General features: G+C 46.6%; 2 protein-coding genes across 8 annotated transcripts; both read right to left on the reverse strand.

The window, feature by feature from the left end:
• Positions 1–1,222: 1,222 nt before the first annotated feature.
• TEX52 (testis expressed 52) lies at positions 1,223–5,671 on the reverse strand (the record flags this gene model as incomplete). The annotated part of the gene is made up of 3 exons (XM_084876203.1): positions 5,579–5,671; positions 3,972–4,522; positions 1,223–1,565 (listed from the first exon to the last, which is right to left on the reverse strand). The coding sequence occupies exons 1-3, from the start codon at positions 5,648–5,650 to the stop codon at positions 1,223–1,225; spliced, it is 966 nt and encodes a 321-aa protein (XP_084732329.1). The 5' UTR covers positions 5,651–5,671.
• A 564-nt stretch (positions 5,672–6,235) lies between these two features.
• Positions 6,236–19,734, reverse strand: FOXM1 (forkhead box M1). 7 transcript variants are annotated; one of them, XM_084878419.1, is made up of 10 exons: positions 19,513–19,732; positions 16,273–16,856; positions 15,515–15,666; positions 13,723–13,914; positions 12,267–12,395; positions 11,358–11,402; positions 10,698–10,764; positions 10,339–10,514; positions 9,553–9,639; positions 6,236–8,240 (listed from the first exon to the last, which is right to left on the reverse strand). In XM_084878419.1, exons 2-10 carry the CDS (start codon positions 16,772–16,774, stop codon positions 7,203–7,205), a joined length of 2,388 nt encoding a protein of 795 aa, XP_084734545.1. In that variant the 5' UTR covers positions 16,775–16,856; positions 19,513–19,732; the 3' UTR covers positions 6,236–7,202. The 7 variants fall into 7 exon arrangements, with proteins under 7 accessions (XP_084734545.1, XP_084734544.1, XP_084734547.1 ...); XM_084878418.1 differs by having other exon boundaries at positions 10,698–10,767; positions 19,513–19,730; XM_084878424.1 differs by lacking the exon at positions 6,236–8,240 and adding an exon at positions 8,452–8,622 and having other exon boundaries at positions 10,698–10,767; positions 19,513–19,734.
• Position 19,735: the final 1 nt, after the last annotated feature.

The following is a 19,735-nucleotide window of genomic DNA, read 5'->3' on the forward strand; positions in this document are numbered from 1 at the left end:
AATGGTCATAGCTTTATTAATGGAGAATCTACAGTGTGTCAGATACTTTGCAGGTACTTCACTTACGTGATTTTATTTATTCCACTGATTTATATACCTTAGTCCGGCCTAGGAGCACATGAAAAAACTGAAAGCCTGAGGGGACAGCAATCTTCCCAAAGGTCACATAATGACCTTTCCAAAGGTCACATAGCATTAGTGGTTGGTTAACCAGGGATAGAACCCTGGTGGTGCTTTGATTCCCTGGTGCCTGCAGGGCTTGAGAAAAGTGGAGACAAAGAGGCAATTGGCAGAAGGCCAAGAGAAGCCCGATTGGGGGAAGATCACCAACCTGGTGTATGACAGGGACAAGAAGAGATGAGGTGACTCTTCAGCAGCCTCCCAGCTGCCTCTCCCCTGCCACCTCCACTAGGTCCCTTGCAGGCCCTCCCCCATCAACCTCCACCCATCTTGGGTCAGCACCTTTCTAATGTGGTTTGCCTGCTTCCACTTTAGGCCGCTTGTCCTTGGTACTCCATTGTAAAAGCGGAGGAATCTGGGGTCAACTGCAGCACATAGGCCCTAACGGAATGCTCTGGGGGAATCACTCTGACCTTTGCCTTGTTCTACTCCTGTCCCTCAATGGAGGCCTGGTCAGCCTACCTCAGACTTGAGACTCTTCCACCAGCCTAGGCCTAACCTCTGCTTCCCCAAACCCTGTGAAGGACCTGCAACCCAGCAGAGTTACCTCCAGTCTTTTTCCAGACGTCAAATGGTCCATGGAGGGGTAGAATTGAGGTTATTTTTGCCTAAAAAGCTTCCTGTACTCTGATAATTCCAGTCTTGTTCCAGTGGGCTATGTGCGTGGAAGTAACTTCTTTCTCACATTTCTTACAGTCTTCCCTCCTCCCCCCAACCACACACACACACACACACACACACACACACACACACACTGTCTTTCTCCCCACTTTTCATTCTGTCCCTGAGAATGGAAACCCTCCTCTGCTCTCCCTGCTCTCTCTGTCTCTCTCACCCCACCCCCAATATTCCCACTTGCTATGAGAGTGCCCTCCAAGGAAGATGTAACAGTTTAGAGTTTCAGCAGAGTCTTGAGGAGCCTGGGCTAAAAAGATGGCTTGAAGTTGGGGAGGAGCTGGAGAGATTCCATTCTGGGAAGCCAGAGTCCATCAGCCACTCAAAGCCTTCCTGCTTAAGGTACATTTACTGAGAACACTGGAGCCTACGGGGCGGTGTGTCCACCGTGGTCCTCACTCATCTGGAGGCTTTTCAAGGTGTGCGCAGGTCTTCTTTTTCTCTTCCTGGAAAAGGCTTTGCTGGGTTGTGCCTTGGAGAGAATGTGGAGGGGCAAGGCAATGCGGTCCTTTATCAGGGTTTGGTAATTCTTCACGAGGTCCTTTCCCAGGGGTGCACTTGGCAAGAAGGCCAGCTTTAGCGCCTTCTCCTGGTAGTGAGGCAGAGGGTTCGGACAGGGCCTGCTCCTGGCAGAATCACTGGGAAGTGGGGTGGGCAGAAGCTGGAAGCCGAAAGGTTCAAACCTTCCACCAGCTGAGAAGTGGAGATACCTGTTGAGGGGTGAGGGTGTGGAGAGAACAGGAAGTCGGAGAAGAGATCAGGCACAACGGAAGGGGTGAGAAGAGTATGATGCAGCCCTCCATAAGTTATGAGCAATCAGGCTATAGGGAATCCCTCTGTCTCTTTTCCTAATTGGAAATAGATCTATTCCAGATAACCTGTGTGTGTTTGGCATTAGGCTGGAATAACTGTGTTTAGCTGGTCAATCTTTTGACATATTGTAGGATATATCATTATTCAGATTCTAACTATTCTCCACTTGTGTGAGCAGAGACAGGATTGCACCCTTAGACTCTTCTGGTTGGTGCTCAAACCTCAATGTGCTCTCTCATGGATATAGAGTAATTCTAACAATTTATTTTAACCCCTTACAGAGCTGTTTAAAAGGAACGACAGAACATCTGGCACTATCATTCGACTGAGTTTTTTGAGGAGTAAGCTAAGTCTCCTTCATCTTTGTATGCCTAGTATTGGCACATATTAGCCATCAATAATCTTTATTGTAGTCAGCTGGTGTTGCTCAGTGGTTGAGTGCCAATCTATGAGCCAGGAGGTCACAGGTCAATTCTACTACCACCCCCTCCACCACCAGTCAGGCCTGCAGCTTGATTTCCAGTGTGGGGTGTGTAGGAGGCAGCCAATCAGTGGTTCTCTCTCATCATTGATGTTTCAATCTTTCTCCCTTCCCCTCCTCTCTGAAATCAATTAAAAATAATAATAATAGCCCTGGCTGGTTTGGCTCAATGGATAGAGCATCAGCCTGGGGACTGGTCAAGGGCACATGCCCGGGTTGTGGGCTCAATCCCTAGGTGGGGGCGTGCAGAAGGCAGCCAATCAATGATTCTCTCTTATCATTGATGTTTCTCTCTCTCTCTCTCTCTCTCTCTCTCTCTCTCTCTCTCTCTCTCCCTTCTTCTCTGAAATCAATAAAAATATATTTAAAAAATAATAATAAATCTTAATTGCAAGGACACTAGAGAGAAGCCAAGGCCCTGAATAATATTCTCTCAAAATTACCAATTGTTGGCCTTTTTCTTTTTTAAGATTGCAGATCTCCACAGCCTCCCCCTTCAACCCCTCAATGCTTCTGTTAATGCCTGTGGGATCAGAATTTGAGACTTTCTATCCTTATTCTTCTCCTTTCCTGCCACTCATGCCCAGTGCCTGGACTGGACCCAGTATGGCAATATCTGTGAGTTCCCACAATGGGGTGCAGGGGTGGGAGGAGCTGCAGGGTTCTGGAATAAGTCCTTTTGCAATTCTGTCTCTGCTCACACCAGTCAGTTCTCCATCCCCTCCGAGAGAGAGAGAGAGAGAGAGAGAGAGAGAGAGAGAGAGGGAGAGAGGGAGAGAGGTCAGAGGAAGGCAGATGGAGAGAGAGAAACATCAATGATGAGAGAGAATCATTGATTGGCTGACTCTTGCACACCCCCTTACTGGAGATCAAGCCTGCAACTTGGGCATGTGCCCTTGACCGAAATCGAATTTGGGACCCTCTATCCATTGAGCCAAACTGGCCAGGGCCTTTCTGCTTTTCTGAAGGCTTCCTTCCCTTTCAGCTTTCATTCATTTTCTCATGAAGCCTTCCTGGGCGGTGCTCTAGCCCACAGCAATCCCTGTCCTTCTCTCTTCTGAATTTCTTTGTTGAAATTGAACATCAATTTTTTGTTTAGTGTGTCCATATGTTCATTAACCCATTTTATCTTCACATGTTAAGTTAGGCATAGTAGCCTCTGACTCTAGTTCTCAGCTCTTTCCACTAATAACTGACATCCTCATGACACCCTCAGTCTCACACATAGCACTTACCACGTGAGAGCTTGCATTGATAGCTGTCTTTCCATGCATGTATGTAGCCACCTGCCTTTCGTAAGTGACATACACAGAAATGTCACTCACATGGACTGAGTGACATTTCTGTGTATCCCCTAGGCCTATAGTGGGTATTAAGTAGTATTTCCTAATTTTTAATTAAATAATTGAGCCCTGACCAGTTTGGCTCAGTGGATAGAGTGTCGGGCCACTTACTGAAAGATCCTTGGTTTGATTCCAGTTGAGGGTATGCCTTGGTTGCAGGCTTGATCCCCAGAAGGGACCGTGCAGGAGGCAGCTGATCGATGTTTCTCTCTCATCGATGTTTCTAACTCTCTACCCCTCTCCCTTCCTCTCTGTAAAAAATCAATAAAAATATATTTAAAAAAATAATTGAGCCCCTCTCCTATCTATCTTTCCCTTGCCTCCATCCTTTCCCTCCAGATACATCCAGAAGAGTGTTTAGTTTTCAGAGGCGGGAAAGTTAGAGTACTAATTAGATATCAGAAACAGGAATCAGAGTGGGAGGGGTCACCTGGACGTGGGTAGGTGGGTGAGCTCCCTGAGGAAGGAGCGCCTCTTACTTCTTGAAGTTCTTTGGCGGCAGGATGTTGCCATTGGTGTCAAGTGGAGGTGCCCTTGCTTCACTCCTCAGCTTGAGTTTCTCCACTTCTTTTAGTTCTTTCACTGCCCTTAGAATCGCCTGTCTCTTTTTATACTCATTCAAGAAGATAGGAGCGCAGCTGATGAAGTGCATATAGGTGTTGTGACCCATCCAGGAGGGCGGGGGGATGGGGGGCTCTGCTGGGGGATGGCGGTGGGCCCTGGAGTCCGTCAGCCAGCGCCACACATTGCTATCATAGGGTCTTTCCGGCCTGATGGGAAAGGTGGCGGGCAAGCGCCCCACGTCAAGCCACGTGTGGAAGCCCCAGGTGTGCTCGGCTTTCTCCTTCCACGATTGGTTTACTTGGTGGCGCACCCTGGACTTGATGTCTGTGCAGGGTGGCAGCTTCCCGGCCAGCTGGTGGTAGACTTGCCGGGTGAAGCCAGGCAATTCCCCCGGCTTATCAGTGAGGAGAAACTCACGCTCAGACCATGTGCGGTGGTCTGGGAGGGACCCATTGGCCAGGATCATCTAGAGAGAGACAAAGGAAGCGTGGGGGTACTCTGCCTCTCCTTCCCAGTCCAGAGGAAAGAGCTGCCAGCTCCTTTGTGTCCAGAAGCGTGTCTTCCTTCTGGCCCCGCCCAGCAGCAGGGAGGCCAGCTCTGTATTATTCCCATAGAATGTTCATCTTTCATTCTCTTTCCACCTATCAGATTTGGGGTTGATTTCCCACCCTCTTTTAACTTGGATTTTCCCACTCTTCACTCCTTACCTCCACCCATCCGCTTCACTCTGGGCCCCCCACTTTCCTGCGGAGGAACTCATGCTCCTAACGGGGCACCTCAGGCCTGAGGAAATCCTGAGGGAAAATGTCCCTAACCAAGCCAAGTGTAGAAGGGAGTCTTTGCCCAGAGGAGGGAGCTTGGGTGCTTTACTACCAGGACTCCTCCTCCTACTGTTTCCCTGTCGCTGGTGCATTGCCCTTCTCATTAAAATACAAGCAAGTATAGCAAGCATCTAGGCTGTTTGTCCCTTCCCTTTTCCTGCCACACCCCCATGAAATAAGCAGTAGCAAATATGTAGGCACTGCGCTAAATACTTATCCACATCTCATTTAATGTTCACAGCCCTGTGAGCCGGTGTTATTACGGTTCTCATCTCAAAGACGCAACGAGCAAGACACAGTAAATGTCTCACACAGGGAACAACTCACCTAGAAAAGCCTGTGAGCAGCAGAGCTGGGACTGTGGCCATTTGTCGGCACTAATCATGATGCTATGCTCTTCAAAAATGCCTCTCCCTCCAGGCCACTCCTAGGACTTTTCTGGTTCCTCGCACTCCAGTTTCTTGGACCCAGGCCCCTAAATCATTACGGTGTGACCAGCGGTCCAGATGTAATAACCAGGCTTCTCCTCTCCTCTGTTCTGAACTCCGTGTTCACAGTACCATAGAACTAAGGGGGGAAGACAGCGGGCATTCACAGACAGATCTGCTGCCTTGGAGAAAGCATGACCCACCCAGGGGGACAGCCACTAGCCCAGTGGAGTACAAAAAGGTAGGCCTCAGAGACGGAGCCCTGCCCCCTACCTGCAGGAAAGGCTTCCTGGCATGGGATGGGTTACTTCGCCCTCTGGGTGATCTTCCTGGGTTAAAGGCCATTCTTCTTCTGGGCCTAATTGCCAGGAGGGGCAGCTTTATAGGGAAGACCTTACTGGCAGCATTGTTTGCTGCCCGGGTTGCTATGGTGCTGTTTCCTGGGTGGTGTCTCAGGGAGGAGGGCTCATCAGTCCTTTGGGTCCTGGCTATCCAGTCCCAGGGTCAGGGGATGAGACAAGTTCTGACTGTGAAAGATGGAAATGGGAGCACTTCCAGGAAGGGACTGGCCTAGGAAGGCCTGCGGAGAAAAGCAGGACAGGCTGGCTTTCAGGCCTTAAGTTGGAGGTAAAGGTGGTCATGAGGCACCTTAACTGGGCTCATCCTTTCCTAATGTTCTGTAAGGTCTGCCCCCAGCTACTCCTTTCCCTTGGAGGGGACTGGGTGTGTAGGACCATTATTGGTAAGCAGTCATCTCTGTGCTAGAAAGGCTGTGTGCCTGTGCAAGTACCGTATGGGAGGTAGTCCATGCCAAAGCCCTTTGCACTCTCTAGTGCCTCATATCTTCAGACCTTGCTTGTCTTCATCATCACCCACTTTCCCAATCCCTTCTTATGCTTAGGGACCAGATGCCAACACACCACAGAGAGCAACTCTTACACCCTGGATTTTATTGAGTAGTTACAGTAGTGTTCTTGTGCTGGCTCACATGCATATGGCCAGCCGGGGCCTAGGTGGCTCTTTGCAAAGCTGCAGTGCAAGCTAAGGAGGCCAGGCAGGTCAGGACCCTTTTAGTCTTCTCAAGCCTCAGGCCAAGTTCTCATCAGTGCTAGTCTCTCTGGCATGATTAGGGGCACTATCAGAGAAACATCACATGGGCACACGGCTGGGCACCCACTCTGCTTCAGATGCATTCACCCTCCACTCCCAATTCAACTTTGACACATTATAAGAGACATTTTTACCAGGATTTCTTCTTGGAAACATGGGGAGGTGGGAGGGAAGAACAGTAAGAGGGGCTCCGGCAAGAAGATCTGCTTGTCTGGGTGCGTACAGTAAAGAACCCTTGAGGCAGGTGACTTGGGCCTAGAGGAAAGCGTGCACTGCAGGTCTCCCTTCTCTAGGGACTAAAAGCAAGGAGCAGGAAGCAAACTGAAACCCCTGTCATCCTACCCATCTTCTGATAGTCTGTAGATAATGATCTAAGGAAATAAGCTTACATTTAAAAATTAGAGGATAATTTGGAGCATATACACTATTTACAGGACACCCTGCAAGGAACAGGGAAGGTGAAACTGCTGGGCACAGAATACAAACAGTTTTGGGAGTTCCTAATCTCTTTTCATCCTTGTTTCTGCTATGCCCACCCTTCAGTTCTCACAGGGGGAATGAGGAATCAGATTCTCTAGGGGAGCACAGGATGGCGCAGAGTTCAAGTACCAGGGCCTGGAAGCTTGTAGAGGGCCCGGTGGTGACTATGGCGTGATGTCTGCCTTGGCATAACAGTGGGGTTGGAGGGGCGGACAGTCCCTGCTTGCTGTCCTTACTCAGGCCTTGGATGGCCCAGCCACACAACTGCAGAGTGGACAGCTTGAGCAGCAAGGATGAGGTCAGGTCTCTACCGCAGCTCAGGCATGAGCTGAGCCCAGTTGATGTTGTCAGGGCCCAGCAGGTCCTCCTCCAGGCCAGGGAAGCTGATGTCCAGCAGGATCTTGCTCAGGCTGTCATTCATTGTGTCCAGAACCAGGCCTTCTGTCAGGGAACGGTTGGCTGGAAGGCTGGCGACTTGTGGCTCCCCGACCATGGGGTAGCCTGGCTTGGGGACCTCCATTTCTGAGAGGGGACAGCTACTAAAGGGGTCAGAGTTGAGGTCAAAGGGCTCAGAATTGAGGAGTTCTTGGGGTGAATCAAAGAGGGGGATATTTTTCAGTGGGGTGGTACTGAAATCTGGCAGGCTCAGGGAGTCAGGTAGGGGGCCAAAGGCACCCTCAGGGGTTCGTACTGGGCTGAACTCTAAGCCCCCAACTTTGGCTGGGGGTGTAAGCCTCCAGGACTCGGGGCTCAAGGGGAGGACAGATTTGCTCGGGGTAGAGGAGATGGGCAGCGTCTCCTTAACGGGTGTCTTAAAAGGTCCTCCCTCCTCCTGGGAGTAGCCAAGCTGGGGGGCAGGCACAGAGGGCTCTGAGGGGAGAGGGAGCTCTGTGGCTGGTCTTGAAGTCCCAGGGGCCTCCGAGAAGAGCAGCTCGGGCTCATCCACACAGGGAGGCAGCAGGTGCTGTTTCCTTCGAGAGCGGCTCATCTCCCTCCCCTCCCTTCGTTTAATCACGAGCATTTCGGACACACACCGGGTTGGGGACCTGAGTCCACTGTAGGACTTCTTGGACCTCGGAGTGGGAGAGTGAGGGGAGCCCTCCTCCCAGGACTGAGACAGCTCCTCTTTGACCGACGGGCACGGCGAGGGCCACTCTATCAGGGGCGGGCTCTCCACCTTGATGGGCCTCGCTAAGTGCGGCATTTCCTCCCCCGGCTGTGTTTCTTCTTCCTTGATGGACTGAACTGGAAGCAGAGGAGACAGCCCTTCTCCAAGCAGGAGTTTCTCCTCTTTCACTGGCCCTGCAGTGGGCAGAGGGGCGACCCCCTCATCAGCTAGTGGCACCTGAAAAAGAAGCACGGACAAGATGAGAGGGAGCTCTTGAAGCCTTGAGATTCAACCCAGTCATGAGGAGGGACAGAAGATGCTGACTAAAATAAGTGACACGCTGCTACCAATCCTCTTTTTGTCTTTTTAAATTATTAAAAACAATTAAATATGAGAATATATGATGAAGGTGGTAGCTCAATTCCAGGGGGAAAAGGTAAATCATTAAAAATGGATGCCTATTTTATACTATATACAAAGATAAAAGAATAATTAAAACCATACAAATCCTAATAAAAATAAAAATAAAATAAAACCATACAAATCCTGAAAGAGAATCTAGAAGACTACATATACAATCTGAGGGTGACCTTCTTAACCAAGACTGGAAACCCAAAAGCTGTAAGAGAGAAAAGAGATAAATTTGACTACATAAAAATGTAAAATCTTACTATGGCAAGAGAAACCATAAATCCAGTTAAGAAACAAACAATGGAAGTAAAAAAAAAAAAAAAAAAATCTTCAACCTAAAAGAGAGAAGGTTAATATTTTAATAAAATGAATTAGCACAAATTAACAAAACCCTATAAAAAATAGGCACTGTCCATAAATACGAATCTCACAGCGAATAATCCCACATGAATAAACATAACAAGAAGGTGCTCACACTTACTAATAAACAAAGATGAAATAATTTATGTACATTAGATGGGCAAATATTAAAAAGATGAACAGCCGAAACCGGTTTGGCTCAGTGGATGGAGCTTCCGTCTGTGGACTGAAAGGTCCCAGGTTTGATTCCGGTCAAGGGCACGTACATTGGTTGCGGGCACATCCTCAGTAGGGGATGTGCAGGAGGCAGCTGGTTGATGTTTCTCTTTCATCAACATTTCTAGCTCTCTATCCCTCTCCCTTCCTCTCTAAAAAATCAATAAAAGATATTAAAAAAAAAATATGAACAATGCCAATTGCTAGCAAAGACATAGGTCTTGTCATATGTTGCTAGTAGAAATGTGAATTATCACATATTTTTTAAACAGCAATCTAGCAATATTTAATAAAATTTAAAATACCTCTTTTCTGAGCAATCTCATGTCTGGGGACTCTATTCCATAAAAATAAAAGCACTAGTAAGAAAATACTTGCAAAGATATTATTGCAGTGTTGCTCATACGAGAAAAATATTATTGTAGAAACAAAATGTTACAGTCCATAAAAGTAAAATGATTTGAAAAATTATGACATAGTCGAAACTGGTTTGGCTCAGTGAATAGAGCGTTGGCCTGCGGACTGAAAGGTCCCAGGTTTGATTCCGATCAAGGGCATGTACCTTGGTTGTAGGAGGTGTGCAGGAGGCAGCTGATCGATGTTTCTTTCTCATCGATGTTTCTGACTCTCTATCGCTCTCTCTTCCTCTCTGTAAAAAATCAATAAAATGTATTTTAAAAAAAGAAAGAAAAATTTTGACATAGCCATACCATGGAATACTATGTGACCACTAAAAGACAATAAATTATGATTCTAGTCAAGGGCATATACCTTGATTGCAGGTTTCCCGGCCCTGATTAAGGTGAGTGCAGGAGGCAACCAATCGATGTGTCTTTATCACATTGATATTTATTTCTGTTTCTCCCTCTCCCTTCCACTCTCTCTAAAAATCAATGGAAAAATCCTGAGGTAAGGACTAACAACAACAATAACAACAAAAGACAATGAATTAGAGCTATGCCAGGTGACTTGTAATATAATCCCATTTTCAATGTTCCATGTGTTATGTATGTATCTGTAAAATGGCTAGGGGAGGCCCTGGCTGGTGTGGCTCAGTGGTTCAAGCTATGAACCAGTAGTCATAAGTAGTGGGCTTGATCCCCAGTAGGGGGCATGCAGGAGACAGCCAATCAATGATTCTCTCTCATCACTGATGTTTCTATTTCTGTTCCTTCTTCTTTGAAATCAATAAAAATAATAAAATAAGTAAGTAAATAAAATGGCTTAGGGGAGCGCTGTCTTACCTACCCAACTGATTTATAAGCTATTCAAGGAACACTCAGTAGAGTGCATTTGCAAATATAGGTCCAATGCACATAATCCTCAGAGGAAAACAGAAGCCACTCACCTTGGGGGCAATACGGACCCGCTTGCTGTGGCGGGCAAGCTCTGAGCTCATGAGTGAAGCTGCCAGGGGCAATGGCACCTTTACTGAGGGCTGTAACACCAGTGGCTGGTTTACTGGGAACCGAATGGGTACCAGGTATGAGCTGACCCGGGGCAGCAATGGCTTCATCTTCCGCCCTAGGAGGAAATAGGAGAGATGAGGGGTATGGGTCCATAGACACACCCTTCTCAATCCCAGGAGCTGTGCTCTCCTCTGGGCTCAGATCCCTTTGAGCTAGGCACAGAATCCCAGAGTCTCATCCCCTAAAAATATGCCCCCAGAACAAGGACTAGGTCTGAGGCCCACTCTCCCATACTAACGTGCGCCCAGTGGGAGTGCAGTTTTGATGGTCACATTCCGGCGGAGCTCAGGATTGGGTCGTTTCTGCTGCTGTGTGTGGCAGATAGGAAGAGAGAGAAACCTGGGTTAACAAGGCAGGGGAGGAGGTGGGAGAACCCACTGGCTTCTCTGGCACCGTGCACTGAGCTAACCAACAGCCCAGAAACCAAAGCTGCTCTGGGAGGATGCAGGTGAGCAATGCCACCAAGCCTGGTTAGTGGGAAAGGTGGACAGCATACAGGTTTATGGTGACAGGTCCTAGCACCTCATCCATGTGTCCTTACCACCCCCAGGGGATGCTAAGGCATGTAGTTCTAAGAGTGGCAAAAAAAAGCCGGGTTGAAAGTGAGAGAAAACACTGCTGCCTACCCAACCTATGCCATGCACGGGGGTTGCTATCTTGCACTAAGCCCATGGCAGGTCCTCCTGCCACGCCCACTCTGCTTACTGCACCTTCATGATTGCCCATGTGTGGGGACGAGCCCTCCTCTGGGGAGATGAGGTGACAGTCAAATTTCCTCACTCCAGAAGCTCGGTGCTCTGTATTTAGGACTGGCAGTCTTGTCCCTGTCCGCTAAAGCCATGCTAAGCAGTGAAAGGAAAACAAGGACAAACCCCGAGCCAGAGGGAAAGAATCTTACTGATTCCAAGTGCTCGGGTGATTGTGGAGACCCTGGGTCCAGTGGCTGTGGTGGGCAGGCAATGTGGAAGAGAAATGAGATGAAGTTACCACCGGCATGGTCAATCAATCTGACCACATTGGGAAAAACACTTATTCCTGACTGATGCTGAGGGCCACCCAGGTCAACTGTCCCTCCCAACAGAATGGCATTCTGAAATCCCAAAACAATCACTTCTAAAGAGTTGTTCTGCTGGCTCGGTTTCTGGTCTCCAGCCTAAAGAAGGGCTTTTAAAAAACAAGGTTTCTTAGACTTTCTCTGTAAGAATCACCTGAGATGCTTGTTAAAAACACGTATTTCTGGGCCCATTCTAGACCAATTGAATCAGAAGCCCCAAGAGAGGGGCTTGGGAAGTTGTGTGGGTTTTTAAAAAATAAATTTTTATTGATTTCAGAGAGGAAGGGAGAGGGAAAGAGAGATAGAAACAATGATGAGAGGGAATCATTGATTGGCTGTATCCTGTACACCCCCTACTGGGGAACAAGCACAAAACCAGGGCCATGAGCCCTTGACAGGAATCGAACCTGGGACCCTTAATGCTCTAAACACTGAGCCAAACAGGCTAGGATGGGAAGTTGTTTTTTAATAAGCATCCCAAGCAGTTCTTATTCATAGGGCAGTTAGGGAAGTCCTCTTATTTGGATCCAAGTAGTCCTCTCTATGGCATGGTCTAGTACTAAAGTGTGTCATTTGGTATTTGTCAACTGTACTACTTAATTCATTGAATTTTATGCAAATCACCTATGGGCTGGCTGGCTTCTAACTCTCCCCAGATCAGATAACATCATCACAAGGATCACTGGTTTTCTTTTGAGATGGATATTACAACCTCCAACTCTGGCCCCATTTAGAAGAAACCAGGACACTCACCTTAAACACCTGGTCCAAGGTCAAGTAACGATTGGCACTGGGGTGAATGGTCCAGAAGGAGACCTTGCCATTGGCAGATGTCTCTCGAACAAACATGTCATGAAGAGAAAGGTTATGGCGGATGGAATTCTGGAAGAAGAGACAACCGGTTATCAGCTATTTTAGATTCAGAAACATCACTCTTTTAAAAAAAAAATATATTTTATTGATTTTTTACAGAGAGGAAGAGAGAGGGATAGAGAGAAACATCCATGAGAGAGAAACATCGAACAGCTGACTCTTGCACACCCCCTACTGGGGATGTGCCCACAACCAACGTACATGCTCTTGACCGGAATCGAACCCGGGACCTTTCAGTCCACAGGCTGACGCTCTATCCACTGAGCCAAACCGGTTTCGGCAAAAACATCACTCTTGATGTTTCCTAAGGAGATATCAGCCTCAGGCCTCACACTGTGCCTAGCACAGACTTTGTTGAATGTCCAATTCTTTCCTACCTCCACACTGCAGAGCTGTCCACCTCAGCTATAAACCCATCTATCCTATGGGGATAAAGGCAGTACCATTTCCTAGGTTTGTGTTAAAGAAAAGACCTGGATAGCTGTCAAACGCTAGAAAAGATGAGTGAGACTTTGAAGCAATAATCAATAGCAATTTAGGAGAGTGGAGAAATAAGAAACTTGGGCCCTACTTGGTTTGGCTCATTGGATAGAGTATTGGCCTGAGGACTAAAGGGTACCAGATTCGATTCCTGTCAAGGGCACATGCCAGGGTTGCGGGCTCAATCCTCAGTAGGGGGCGTGCAGGAGGCATTCAATCAATGAATGCCTTTCTCTCTGAAATCAATAAAAATATATAGGTATTTGTCAATATATTTTTTTAAAAAAGGGAAATAAGGAACTGGGAAATTTAGTTGAGGTAATAATGTGAAGTTAAAAGTTCTACTGTGGGGAGAGCAAAACAAAAAACCTTTGGCTTGGAGCTGAATATGTCAAAGGACCTGAGCTGTGGCTCTGACATTGTAGTGTGACCTAGTGACTCCCAGGCATCTGTTTTCCCATGAATAAAATGAAAGAAAATCCCTGCCTTCCAGAAATATTATGTGACATTAGAGGAGGTGAATCACGAGCCTCACAGACAGCATTGTTTTTAAAAGATTTTTAGAAAGGTACTTAGTCACTCCAGCTGCTGTTCAGTGTAGCACAAAACTGGGTTTCGTGCTACAAAGAAGAGTCCTTTGGTAGTGACAGGTAAAGTGGCTGCAGAGTTCTTACTGATGATTTTGCCTGGACTCAGCAGGATCAAGTCACAATCCAAAAGTTACAACTGTTTAGAGTTCTAGCATCCTTTACGTTTTATATTCTCTCAGAGCACCAGACTTCAGGTATTGGATACCTGTGTAGACAAACTGTGGGACCAGGGTGACCTCCATGTGGGTTGTTATGGAACGCAGTACCTTCCAGCCTGGCTTTGCCATATGCTTAAAATAGGGGAAGTGGTCCTCGATCCACGTGTAGATGTCTTTCAAGGTCATGCGCTTCCTCTCGGTACTGTTGATGGCGAATTGTATCATGGCCATGTAAGAGTATGGCGGCCGCTCAGACACGGAGTCCTGCCAGGATGTTGATCCTCTTGGGGGCTCCTCAACCTGAGGGTTATGAGAAACCGGAGGGAGAGAGAGAAGGGAATGACATGGAAGAATTCACAAGACCTCCTCCAGCCCCACTTGAATAATATTCCCTGGAGAAACCGCTTATCCCACAAAAATCACACTAGGAACAAACTTATCCCAGACCATTATTCCATAGAATAAAAGTTTGGAATTAGAAAGGATCTTAGAGATGATCCAATCCAGTATGACAATGTAGAACCACTTCTCTGTCTTTGCTAATTTTGTTAAAGATATTTCCCAATAGTAAGTGTTCAGTTTTTGGTAGTTGAAATCTCTCAGGAAAGTTTGGGTATATGTTATGATTCATAAAACTAATTTTATACAAAATCACATTCATATGGAGCCTTGATTGGGTAGTTAAGTTGGTTAGAGCATCGTTCCAATATGCCAAGTTGTAGGTACAATCTCTGGTCAGGGCACATACAAGAAGCAATCAATGAATGTATAAATAAGTGGATAACTAATTGATGCTTCTCTCTCTCTCTAAATCAACAATGAAAAAGAAAACCACCACAGCCATTTTTTAGGCCTGGGGCCCATGAGACCTCGCTCTTACTCCAATTCCTTCTCCTGATGTGATATGAATAAACCCATCTCATTTCAATGTTTGTGTGAAATATTTCTGAGTACAGGACAGAAAAATGTCTACAAAGTGTGAATTTGACAAAGTTTTAGGCAAGGATCTGATTATTCACATTTCAAAATATTAAGCTTTAAAAACATATTGAGTTTTATAATATTTGTAAGTTTATATGTATTTGATACGTTTATATAAATAACTTTATAAAGTATACAAGTTATAATTGAATAGCTCAATTTTTACTTATGTACACATCTATGCAAATTTTCACTTTTAAAGGTTGTTGAACGATTAAAAGGTGTATACAACAGAATCCAGGTATGTGGCAACTGTGAAAAACAACCCCAGACCACACAATTAGGTCAAATCAATTTTGACTGCTGGGGAAATATCTAAAATTAACATCTAACTCACTTTATTTTCTAGTAACATATAACAAAACTATCTGGTTAGAAATGCTATATTTCTTTCTTACGGTTGGTTGCTCCTTTAAAGTTTGGCTTTCCAAACTAAGACCTTTTTATCATTTCCTAAATACCTAAGGGCAGAGTACTAAACTCAGTGCTAATAGAATACAGAGAGCCAGAGGAATCTGCCCTAAGAATATTTTGCAGATGGGGGAGAAAGATCCAAAGCAGAAAGGCAGCTCAAAAGTTAAACAGAATTGCACTAAGTCAGTGGTTGGCAAACTCATTGACTAATATCAACAGTATAATGATTGAAATTTCTTTTGAGAGCCAAATTTTTTAAACTTAAACTTCTTCTAACGCCTCTTCTTCAAAATAGACTCACCCAGGCCATGGTATTTTGTGGAAGAGCCACACTCAAGAGGCCAAAGAGCCGCATGTGGCTCGCGAGCCGCAGTTTGCCAACCACGGGCCTAGGTGAACGCTAATACAAGAACTTGGAAATTCTGTTGCATAGGCCACTTGGTCCATTTCCCTTCTTAGAAGTTCCCTGCATGGGCTCTCATGTCCCTAGTGAGTGACAGTTCACCTTAACCCGACTTGGCTCCAAGTGCTTATTTTCCTTTCCTTCCATCTCTTGCTTGATGCTGCAGGAGCCCAGGCCATCAGAACTCATCTTCCCAAGCCACTGGATGTTGGTCAGGCTGGTGTTAAGAGTGCAGCCTGCTGCCTCACCGCCAGCTATAGGGGAAATAATCCAAGATGTCACTTAGCTGCCTGATCTGATGCCCAGCAGACCCATCAAAATTGGTGGATAGGGGTCACCTTTCCAAGAGCTCTATCCTTAGGGACAAGGGAATACATGCTGAATCTACTGTGGCACTCAGGAACTCCACTCCATTGTGGGTCTCAGGAGAAATTCAGGAGCATAGTTTCAAACTGCATTTCAATCTGGGCCAACCTGAGCCTTAGAGCTCAGTCAAGGCAACCTTATGAAATAGTTTGTAAGTATCTGCTCAGAGAAAACCACATTTCCTCCTCAGGCTTCAGTTTTCTCTTTTATTAAGATAGGGAAAGATCCCTACTTCTTTATACAGTTGATGGGAAAGATTAACAGAGACAATAAAGAAATCCTTTTCCAATATAAAGAAGGCAATTAGAAGTGCTAAATGATCATTATAACCCTTTGGACAGTGCCCAAAGGATCTGGGTCAAGGTTTCAGAGTGACTTTCCCCTGGTTCAGGCTAGATGTTATCTGTTGTAGGCATCAGCATGACTGACTGCAGTCCTTTACACCAAAGGGGAAAGGCGGAGCTCCTCACCCCTTTGCCTTGCAGACCACATACCACAGTTCTCCCGTCTCTGCCCGAGAAGAGCTCCGGGTGGTCTAGGAAGATTCACATCCGTAGCTGCAGGTTTTGGTCCCAGGGTCTTGGTGATCCCTTCTGTCCTCTTGGAATCATTGCTGGTTTGGGCTTCAGGTTGGGGTTCTGGAGGGTGAGTGGGGGCTCCCCCACAGCTAATGAGGATGAATTTGTTGGGCCCATTGCTGCCGCTCTCCTTGCCTTTGGCCGTCAATGCTGTGATGATGCTCTGGATATTGGCATTGTTGGGGATGGCCACCACTTGGGTGTTGGGCATAGTGGGGTGGTTAATAATCTTGATCCCAACTGGAAACTTGCAAGAGGTGGACTCTGCCACCTCACTGGAGGCCTGTGCATCACCAGGCTCTCGTTGGACAGAGGGCCTTTTAGGCTCCCTCTCTGATGTTTCACCTGGGGCATTTTGAACAGGTAAGGGCGGCCTCCGTCTTTTGAGAATCAGTGGCCGATGAGGGCTGGTTTTCATTATGAATCTATGTTTTCACTCTCCATTGAGAATCACAAGAATGGACCCTGGGAAGTGCAAGGAGCAGCAGGATGTCAGCGATCTGTGAGGATGAGAAGGAGGTTTTGTTAGAGAGAGGTGTTCCTCTTCCTATGACCAGGAGCGTGAGCCCAAGGGCCCAAGTGAACATTCCCTGGGCCTTTATAAAGACCTCAAACTATAAGGAGATGAATTCCACTGAAAAAAGAAAGCTAAAACTGAAGCAAACAGAAGCAATTTAAATGGGAAAAGTGGGATTGCGTTGAACTTAAGTCAACACAGCCAAAGGTCTTCTGGAAGCTTGAAAATATTTGGCTGCAGAAACAAGTGGGGCACTTAAAAATTTTAGAAATGACTAGTATTGCCTACTAGAATTCAGATAGCTTGCAGTGACTGCAGGGACAGGAATACTGGGAAGGAGGAGTCAAAAACTCTGATCCCATAATCCATTCTAGGATTGAACCTTTATATCTTTATAACATCTTAGTTTATAAATAAAAGGATTAGTGCCAATACATTCAAGAGAGAAAGGCAGATTGTACCGTTGCACTATTTCCACATCACTGAAGAAACATCCCCAGGCCACCCATAAAAGGGGAGCGCTCTCCCTCCCAGGAGCAGGCCGGCGTCTCCTTTCCCTCACAGGTATGCATCCCCTAAATTTTTTGAGACCACACTAGACTTGCAGCCAGGGAGCAATGAGCCCTAGCAGCTGGTCCTAGGCAAACCCCCAAACATGTCCCCAAGACCCCCTTTTCTTTGACTTATTAATGAGTCAAAGCACCCCAGCCTAGGCTCATTTCCCCACCTAGTCTCTCGCCTATTGCTTCTTCTATACTAGGCCCTTCCTTGTTTCACTGTCCCCAGCTTTAATAATCGTCCTCTAAAAAAAGAGGGACGTCACAGGCATGAGTCAAAAGGAACTGAGTAGGTCTGTTGAGGACATTGTGGACGCCACTCATTCATAAGGTCATCAGGAGTAGGAGCCAACTCCACAGCACATAACATACATTCAGCAAGCTAAAATGATTTATGCATCTAAAAAAATAAAAATAAAAGACCTTAGATAAAAGGAAAGCTGCACACTTCGAGGCTCATGGTAATATTGAGCAGACTGTGCATTGCATAGGAAGAAGGGGTACCATTCATTTCATAGGCTAGTATACTTGCACTGATTTTCAAAAGGAACATTTTGCTCTGGCCAGTGTAGTTGGAGTGTCGGCGTGTGCACCAGCAGGATCTTGGGTTCAATTCCTGGTCAGGGTATATATCTATGTTGTAGGTTCCATCCTTAGTTGGGGTATATACAGAAAAGGCAGCCTATCTATGTTTCTCATATCAATGCTTCTTTTTTTCTCTCCCTCTCTAAAAATCAATAAAAACATATCATCCAGTGAGGATTTAAAAAAACAACCTGCCCAACTGGCATGGCTCAGTGGTTGAGTGTTGACCTATGAAATAGCAGTTCACAGTTTGATTCCTGGTTAGGTCACATGCCCCGTTTGTGGGTTTGATTCCCAGTGTTGGGTGTGCAGGAGGCAGCCGATCAATGGTTCTCTCTCATCATTGATGTTTCTATCTCTCTTTCCCTCTCCTTTCCTCTCTGAAATAAAAAAAAAAAAATATATATATATATATATATATATATATTTTTAAGTACATTTTTCTTTCACAATTTGCAAAATATTTATATAGTGACATTCTAGTACTTGCAGATCTTATTCACATTTTAATTTTCTAAGCATGTTACTGTGTTAATTTCTTTTCCAGAACCAAGACTATAGTCAACATCTCCTACTAAAATGTGCTGCCATCAATATAAGGTAATTTTGTAATGTTAAAAAACAGTTTTATCTGTTAAAAAATTGTGTTTTGTTGATTTTAATAGATACCATTATGTAAAATTGTGCAATCTTATTTAGGGGTACTTTGACAAAGGAATGGGCTGTCTCTTTTATAGGACATCTGATAAAGCCCTAAAAATGATCATCACATTCATGACATTTGTCATCTGCCCTTTCTGCTTTGCCTCCTTCCTTTCCTTATATCTAGGTTTCCTCTACCTTCAAATCGCAGTTTTACTTCCACCTACTATCTCATCAATCCTCTCTCCCTCCCTCATCAATCAGTAGATGCTATTCATCTTTCCCCTCCCCCAAAGATATCTCCTAAGGCTTAATTTTCCCTTCTACTTTCTGACCAGTCTCTTCCTATCATTGTCAACATTTTAGCCCAGGTGCTTTCCAGAGTGACTCCTCTGACTCCACCCCCATATTGACCAGGGAAACCTTGCAGGGTTCTCAAGAATTAAGAGAAGGGTCCTTTAAGAGGCGGGGGTGGAAGCAGTGTGGTATAATGGGGAGAGCACCTGGAAGCAGGTTTGTTTTTTGACTTAATGCAAAGTCGGCTCAATCTTCATCCCAGCCACAGTCTGCCTAGGGAAGTAGGCCACCCGAGGCCTTCCAAGGCTGCGGGCAGGGTGCAGAAGTCAAACTTCCAGGGAAGGCCGAGGGGTGCTTTGAGAAAAAAAATGAGGTCAGGACACGGGATTAGATGCAGAAAAAATGTGCACTCTCGCTCAGACCTCCTTCCTGAGTGGCCCCAAACCTCCACTCTGGCCCCACGCCCCGCTGCTGGACCCCCTGACCGCGGCCCCCCGACCTAGTGCCCTGCGGGCGCCCAAACCCGGTTTCAGCCTCCATTCCTCGGCTCCCGCTCACCTCCCGGCTGCAGTCGTGGTCGCCGCTGGGCCGTGGCTCCTCGGGCGGGCTCCGGGCTCCTCCACCCCGGGGCCGGGCCAGGGCGCCGGGCAGGCACTCGCGCCGGGCCCGCCGGATCCCCGGCGGTGCGGGAGGGGTGGGGAATCCCGGGGGATCCCGGGAGGGGAGGGGTCCCGGGCCGGGGGCCGGGGGTGGGGTCGAGCACCGGAGCTTTCAGTTTGTT

Source organism: Pipistrellus hanaki (assembly GCF_964339955.1).
Source record: "Pipistrellus hanaki genome assembly, chromosome: 3".
Classification (NCBI taxonomy): domain Eukaryota; kingdom Metazoa; phylum Chordata; class Mammalia; order Chiroptera; family Vespertilionidae; genus Pipistrellus; species Pipistrellus hanaki.